The sequence below is a fragment of the Austrofundulus limnaeus genome, unplaced genomic scaffold, assembly GCF_001266775.1.
Source record: "Austrofundulus limnaeus strain Quisiro unplaced genomic scaffold, Austrofundulus_limnaeus-1.0 Scaffold49, whole genome shotgun sequence".
Classification (NCBI taxonomy): Eukaryota; Metazoa; Chordata; class Actinopteri; order Cyprinodontiformes; family Rivulidae; genus Austrofundulus; species Austrofundulus limnaeus.
In genome coordinates, this window is record NW_013952451.1 from 1,481,211 (window position 1) to 1,490,009 (window position 8,799).

Sequence of the window (8,799 nt, forward strand, 5' to 3'; positions counted from 1 at the left end):
ACACACACACACACACACACACACACACACACACACACACACACACACACACACACACACACACACATCCTTATTCTAATAAATTAGTCCTCATATGAATAGAGGAAAAAGAAAGCATAAATGTTTGCAGCTGCCACACTGGTGCTGTGCAGTGTTCAGAACTACGTGGCTGTTTTCCCCCGCAGTGTGAATTCAGCAGGCAAAAAATAAAACATAAATAAAATCACAACACAACAAGAATGACATGATGACATCCAAATAATAAACTCTAAAGCATTAGGCTTCCATACTGGTTGTGTGGCAGGAAGATGAACGTGCTGCCAAACTCTGYCCTATTTCTAATCTTTGTTTGCTCAAATTAGAAAAAGAAGAAGCGATTTCTTCTTTTTCCTTCTTTAAGTTCATAATTTAACAGAGGCTTTAAATGATAATATATAAGAGGAGCTGCAAAAGTAAAATGTGCCAGCAGGCAAAATTGAAAGGCATGGCTCTACGCTTAATATTATATAGCAGCAAGGCCTAGAAGCTTAGCATAATTTCAATTTAGTATACCAAAATTTAAGAAAATTTTCTTTTAAAATACCCACATTTTATACTATTGTTTTGTTTTTGTTTATTCTTTTAAATTTTTATATAGGTGTGAGGTGTAACAGAGTCCATCCACCTCATCSCAGAGCACAGAGTTAAAATTTTCAGGAATTTATTACGAATCAGCGCTCCTTTTATATTCAAATGAGCTTAGAGTGGCATTATTATGTAGAAGGGCTTTGCAGCAAATGACGTATTAAAWTTTTTTTTTAGCAGATAATAGATATGAAGAAAACCTGTCTTTTTGTGAATCATCTGCTTTAATTGACTATTAGGTTCACACATGCCTTAAAATTTTAACCCAGTAATGCCAGATTATGATTTGAAATCAAACCTCTAAAAAAAGATTACACATAGGCAAATGTAGATCTTAAAAAACACGACTCAAAGTTTAAATTTTACAACACAGAAGAAACACTCTGCACACATGTCAGGAGAATGCGTTTGTTTCCCTCATTGTCACGTTGCTAACTTTCATTATTATTCTTTCTGCAATGTTTTCACGTTGGCAGTAGCATTGATCGTCTTATTCTACCCGGATTTGTTCTCCCATCCCTCCAAAGCCATCTAAACTTGGACACGGGCTAAATGAGCAAGCCCACTCATGAATGCGTTTGCTTAATTACAATCCCTGATGGAAAACCTGCTGAGGGAGATGCCTGAACACCCTGTTGGGTGTTAGAACGGAAACCAAGGTTTGTCTGTGTGTTAGGACAGTAAGTGTGTCGGCGTGTGTTTTTCTGTCACAACAGAGTTATTCAGCACGTGCTTTGGTTTTATTAGCAGAAATGTAATTGACGTATTGAATTAGGAGTATAGAAGGCCTTGCATGGTACAAACAGGCAGTCGTTTCTGAGAAAAGAAGCAGTGGTTTAGATTGACATTCACATATTAAATCTAGGAGTTCTTTAAATATCAGCTTCAGTTAAAATAGCTTAATGCTAGGAACAAAAAAAAAACTTTAGTTATTTATAAGTGACAAGACAGGTAAAATGCTATATTTTCTCATGCTTCTCCCTCTCAACAATAAAATAAAAGAGATTCCAATTACACATTGAATGCAGAGGGACTATTATTGTACAATGTAATCTAATGTTTAACCGGTGAGACAAAAGCTTTCTGTTAATGGACTTGACTTTTTCGAAATCTTATATAAGAAGCTTCAATGTGTGAAATTTTGTGATGATTCCTGCAAAACCTTTACATTTTTAAAGGAATACATGTATATACAAAAAAAGCAAATGTCTGTACAGCATCTCTCCGGTTAACCAAACGTGTGCTGCGAACATCGCTCTACTTAAGCGAAAAAGCTTCTGGATTCTCTGAGGGAACCAGAGACTGCACATAAATTATTCAGTAGTATTTGCATTTGCATTGTAATTTGCATGCTTGTAGATTAGAGAGAATGAAGAAGGAGGCGCTGCACCAAAGAGAATTACATTCTGAACAATTTTCAGTCCTACTGGTGAGGAGATGACACAGATTTTTGTTCTATTTCCTCCTCCGCGCCGAGGTATACCGCTGAGATCAGTGACACACATTTCAAACTGTTGTTTGATTAATAAAAGAAGGAAACGATGAAAAATGCTTACCACAAAAAGGCCTGCCATTAAAAATGAATTGTGACATTGAACAAAGAGTCTGTTTGACTGACTTGGCTGAGATTTTCTTTTCTTTTTTTTTTTTACTGTAATATTCTCATCATCTTTATTCATATGTTAAAGCTTGTGATGTAGAGCTCAAACGAGCTAGTAAGCACGGAGGAGATGTCATATGGATTAAACACTAGAAATGGTGTGAAACTTTTACAGTGCACTGAAGATCCTGGCTATTATGTTTAATCTAAAAATAACAAGGCTGGAAAAGAAGACATGGGTGGGGGTGGGGGGGGGGACTGGCACCATAAAGCTCAGAGTCATAGTGCAATCCTGATGTGATGTGAAACGCCACAAGGAAAACGTACAGCGTTGATACTCTGAGCAGTTATAAATAAAATAAAATCAATGTCAAACATATGGAACAAACCTTCTGAAATAAGAACTGTTATTTAACCATAAAAAGTCTCTTGATATTGTGTAATAACATCATCCTTTTAAAATATTTCTTAGTTTTGATACATTTTTCTCTATTTCAGTTTGCTTTAACTTATTTGCCTTCATTTCCGACATCATGATTGGCAAACAACAATCACAAAATAAGTATTTTAGTACCAGAGGGCAAGATGGCATTTTGTAGCAAGGAAGTGCAGACTGATGCTCCTGCACCATGTGTGTGTGTGTGTGTGTGTGTGTGTGTGTGTGTGTGTGTGTGTGTGTGTGTGTGTGTGTGTGTGTGTGTGTGTGTGTGTGTGTGTGTGCACCTAGAGATGCTGGCACCATGCATCAAGGGGGTGGGGTAGGTATCCCTGCAATAAGAGAGGAGGGTTCAGCCAATATACTGTATGCGCATGTGCAAAAAAAAARRAARRAAAARRMMRRAAAAARRAAARRAARRAAAAAATGAATGAATGAAAGAAAAAAATCACAAGCCTTTGCTTCCAGGTGTTAATGAGCACACCGTTCTGCATGTGTAAGGTGGGTGAAAACACTAACACATCAGCTAGTCTGCATTCAGTCGCCGTTGCTATTTGATGCAGAATGCAAATTGTTCTATCAACATTCCTTACATTCTCAATAAGATAATTGCACTCTTCTGCGCATAATTTTCCCCATGAGCACTATGTGAGGATAAACTTGATAAACAATAAAAACACATTATCAGTAGAATTTATTTATGTAAAGGACCCTGCATTAGAGGTTTAAAACAGTTCAGTGACTAATGAGTTATTTGTGCAGATTTACATACTTTATTACTAAGCAWTTATATGCCTTTAGAAATATGGAGACACTGCTAAACGGATGAAAAATGTGCCCTAAAGTCAAAAACCAGTCCTCCATCAAATGTTCTAAAAAAGTAATAAATGCTGAAAAAAAAGTGCCCCAGAATGTGATAATGCTTTCTCAGATACAGGTGTGTGCTATGATGTGTTTATAATGTCTGTTTACTGAGTTGCCTTTGTGAAGAATGTCAGAGTATAAAAAATGTTTTCAGTTACACGTGGCTGTACTTTACTCAACATTTTAGCAAATTGTCTTAGCCTACATTTGTCAAAGGACAGGTAAGGTTAAAAAATATCTGATATGCAACCAGTCCCATTTCCTAAATGTGTCGCAGTACTCAATTTGTACACCGATTAAGAAGGCAGTGGTGAAACACGTGTTAATAATTTACAATAAAAGAGTCTACGAAAAAAATGTTGTTGTTTTTTTTATACATTTGCTACACAGAAGCTTCTACTCTGTTAGAAACCACGAATCTGTCATGCATTCTGTGCTTTCCCTTTTGAGGCGGTCTTGCTGAATACTTACAGCCATCGTGTCTACTCCTGTATAAAAGTAGACAAATTATGTTGTGCATAAAATAGACTTATATTTAGAATTTATCATTTTATAAAACAACAATCACATATCTATATGTATATTTCTAGTTTAAGAAGGTTTGAATGAATGGTATTATCCGTTTATTATTTTATATACAGGCAAATCTGAGGACACCTACTAACCCAGAGTTTCAATTTGACCTCTATTGCAGTTGAAAATACTTGTAAGAGGAGGGTGAATCCATTGATTTTTCCGACCATGTAGCCCTTTTCAGTGACGATACTGTGACAGTTTTTACAAGCAAACTTTTCATTTTGTGCTCCACCATCACAAGAAGGGCTTATGTGCTCCTCGCCGCTTGATTTCCGACTAGAGGTGCTCTGTGTTGCTGCTGGTGTAGAGTCTGTTTTAGCAGCTGCAGCACTGCATCAACATGGTGAGTATGAGCGAACACCTGGCTGATCCCAGCGGCTTCGCTCATTTTCCCTGTTTCATTATTAATTAAATATCAGTTCAAATAATCGATTTACATGATGTGTTTACTACGAGTTTGCCTGCTTATTTTTGTTTACGTCTGGTTAGCGGTTGTGAATGTAATTTTAGAATAGCCTGTTAGCTATAGCAGGTGTTGTGCTGGGTTATGCTACTACCTATTAACAAGCTAGTGTGTTATTAAGCGTTTGCGTTATTTAGCGTTATTAGAAAGCTGTCGATTAACTTCTGTTTTATTGTACTGTGATATTTGTCAAGGTAGATCTTCTTAGAACAAGTCACTCTGGATTCTGGGGTTGCTAAAATAAAATTGTTTGTAGGACTACTCATAAATTGTCCAGTTTAAACCTTTTATCATTATGAGACTTTTGCCTACTTATTGTTTTTTCTTTTATTTTATGTAAAAGTTTTTTTTTTCTTAAATTAGAGTAAGTCAATCTAGCTGAGCTTTTAGCATGTCACCCAGGTTACTGTAGGATACAGTAAAGGTGTGTTTACTCCTCTGACCTGCTCAGTTTGACCCTGAGGATGCCCTCAGGTAAAATGTCAAGAGCATTTGACGCAATTACTCATTTGGTTTTAAATCCTGTTGATTTAAATGTTGGAGGTTACAAAGGTTATCTTCTTAATCTTTAAATTTGTTTCAGTTTGCATCAATAAACGTGACCAACAGAGGCTAATATAAGTGCCAAATAATGTTAAATGACACAAGTTGTTTATCACAAGAGGCCTGTTTTTTTATTTATTGACATTTTCACCAAGACTTTAGTCACAAGGCCAAATATTACTTAGTTGTTTGGAACAAGTTTTAGTTTTAAAGGGCCAGTTATATGTGTTTCTATGGCATATAGTTCAATTGTATATCATAATAAAGTAACTATATTACATTCATTTGTTATGAAAATGCTGTCAATTTGTATAAATGAAAAAATAAACTTGACTTTGCATTATAGTCGTTTCTAAACACCATGAAATTGGCCTTTATCTCTTGAAGAACCTCCTCCATCATGCCCATTTATGCATGTCATCACAACAGCTTCATGCCTTTTACAACCTGTAGCGTTGCTGCCTATTTTGTTGTAATAATAATAAAAAGCAGCAACATTAAATAATATATCTTTTGGAAAATGGCAACTCAACCAGCTGTTTTTGCTCTCCTGATTGACTGTCTCAGGACAGTACATGATTTCACAAACATGCATGAATGGGTCAAAGCAATACTTTGTGTATGTTTTTGATAAGGGGATAACGTTATAACATGATATAAAGTTGATTTTACATGATATTGCCTAGCCTGGCCCTTGCCTTCCTACACAGCTCCGCTCAATTCTAGTTTCCCTTCACTGCTCCGTCTGGGACTTCTCTCATTGAGATGGATTTCGCTGGCAGATTTTTAGCCGGACCAATCAGAGAAGAGAACATCAATTTTCTGTGCAGTGTCTGCTTGTAGTTTATTTTACCTGGGCCAATCAGCAAACAGAAGGTGGAGTTTTGAATGACGTCGATGTTCTGCGCAGTGTCTGCTAGTTATTTTAGCATACGGCAGTGGAGGAAGTGAATGAAGCCAGTCTGCGTTGATAAGGCTTCCAAATTAAATTAAATTTGTCTGACAAAGCAGCAGCTCTCATTTATAGTCGTCTCGTTCGGCTCGGTATATTTCTTCTCTCAGTAGGGTTGTTTACAGCACACGCGATTTCCGGTTAGCTTCTTAGCTTAGCCTCCTTCACACCGACAAAACACATGCTTCAGCAGAGGCCACGCCTCCTGCAAGAAATTGATTCTCTACGCATCAAGTCCAGACCCTTGTACGAAGTAAAGTGAAGGACAGGGTCTGGTTTAAACCAGGCTAGATATTGCCTCTTTAAGTCAAAGAAGAGCTCAGTAATGTTAGATGAGCTCTTAATCATCTCACAAATACGTGGCCTGTCACATCAAACCAATAATTAAGTCTCAAAGTAATGTTGTGAGTTATAGGCCCCTTGAAGGAAATGTCTGAAATATAATATTTAAGTGTGTTTGAAAACACTTTTATGAGCAGTATAGGGCTGCCACAAACGATTATTTTAATAATCGATTAATCACCGATTATTTATTCGATTAGTCGGCTAATCGGATCATACGTTAATTGAATATAAAACATTCAGCTTATCACTCCAGAATGCAGCTGCTATTATATAACCATGGTTAGATTTTAGCTATATGCTAACTAAAAATAATTGCTGTAGTAGGCAAGTTCTGCCTTACAGATATTGCACAGGTTTCTCTTTTATTTTCTTAAAATGATCCCACACTTTTGAGCTCCGTTGCCAGGTAGCCATGATACCAGAGCCTGTCTGTATAATGTCTTGTGACGTCCACGGCCTACCCCAGTTACCACTACTGTGCATGTGTGTCAAGTACAGAAAGGCAGATGTGGCAGTGGAAGGTGTCAAAGCAGTTTGGAGWGAAAAACAAAGTAAAGAACAACAAATAAAAAGAAAACGATTAATCGATTATTAAATTAGTCATCGATTATTTTAATAATCGATTAGTCATCGATTAATCGTGGCAGCCCTAGAGCAGTACCTATTATTGATTTTTCATCCATCCATTTTCTGTACACGCTTCTTCCTTTTCAGGGTTGCGTGGGTCACTGGTGCCCATATCCAGCAGTCACAGTGCGAGGGGCGGGGTACACCCTGGACAGGTCGCAAGTCCATCACAGGGACACACATGGAGACAAACAAGACAAACAACCATTCACTCTCTCACTCACACCTAGGGACAATTTAGAGTTATCAATTAACCTAACAGTCATGTTTTTGGTCTGTGGGAGGAAGCCGGAGTACCCGGAGAGAACCCACGCATGCACGGAGAGAACATGCAAACTCTACCCAGAAAGGTCCCCAGACCAGGATTTGAACCAGTCCTTATTGATTTTTAAAAGGAAAAAAAAACATAAGCTATTGTGACCTTACCTCCGCACTAGCAAAATTATTGTACCAGATAGGAAATACAAATCTCCAAATATGGTTTGAAGTTTCCTTTTACCCAAAGTTTAACAAGAATGTATAATTAACTTAGATGTGTTCAGACTGTTCTGAGGAAATCATAATATCCAGAGAAAATCCATATAATGTATGTACAATAAACTCCACACCAAAAGACTCCATCTGAGATCCAATCATTTGACCTTGTTGGTGTGAAGTAGGAGCAAATTACCCGCCACAGCACAGATAAACCTCATTACATTTCAAATTATTTACATTCATTTATACAGCTTTGTATTTATCTGTCAGTAATATTGCATGTTGTCACACTTAAAATTGTATCTATAGTTTGATACTTGGTCAGCATTTTTATTAATTTCCATACAATATATTTGTCCAAAATGCTCTGTGGTTTTATTCTCATAATTGTTAAAGAAATACTAGCATTGAATGCCTTTACTTGTATGATTTTTTTTCTTGACATGTTTTTGTTCTCATTCAATTTTGTTTTAAAGTTAAAAATATTCAAGATACATGAAACCAGGACAATTGATAGGACATAGGTTGCAAGTGTAAAGTTAGTTTCAGTAAAATAGCACTGAGGTGTTTGAACACTTATGAAAGGTGGTTATTTCTACAGCTTCCACTCCCCACCCCCTACAAATTTCATTTGGTTTTTGTGTGGAGGGGGTCAAACGGACTGGGCAAGATAAGGGAGTCCATGCTGGGTCAATTTCCCCTAGGCCTGAAATCCTTGCAGGTACCCCACAGAGAATGGTCAGCATTCACCAAAGTAAGACTGTGTGCTTTTGACCTATATAGCATGACCATTACTCCGATGGAGAAATGTCTTGAGTCAGAGAGGTTGTGTTTAGTCACGCGTCACACAGAGGTGGGTATAGCTACCAAATAAATGGCACCCACTCTTCTCTGTGTGACTTTAGAAGAGGCATTGACTCCATCTTTTGGAGCTTACATCGTGCTGGGTGACACTGGGGATCCATTTGACCAATCCAAAATTGAGGTCTACTGAGCAGGTTTCGGACTATCATACCTAACCCAGCATTAGTCACTTTCTCTTTATACAACTATTTATACTTGACATGGTTTTAACCAGTCACTCACTCAGGTTACTATGTAGTAATTTTCATTACAATGACTTATGGGTTTATTCCGTTCTAACTTTTCATGAATGCAAAGTGAAATTAGAAAAACAGGTCTCTGATTTTATCAAGGTTCTGTTTACATTATTAAATGTCATAAACATTTATTTAGCTTCTGATTGTTGATATTTAACAAGAGGAAAAAAAACCTCAAACATCTACATAATT

General features: G+C 36.9%; 1 protein-coding gene across 1 annotated transcript in view; it reads left to right on the top strand.

Moving 5' to 3' along the window:
* Positions 1–4,223: 4,223 nt before the first annotated feature.
* Positions 4,224–8,799, top strand: part of tmem161b (transmembrane protein 161B) — a 22,430-nt gene continuing 17,854 nt past the window's right edge. The window contains exon 1 of the mRNA XM_014008386.1: positions 4,224–4,443. Coding sequence (XP_013863840.1) covers positions 4,441–4,443 — 3 coding nt within the window. The 5' untranslated portion in view covers positions 4,224–4,440. The remainder of the gene's footprint in view (positions 4,444–8,799) is intronic.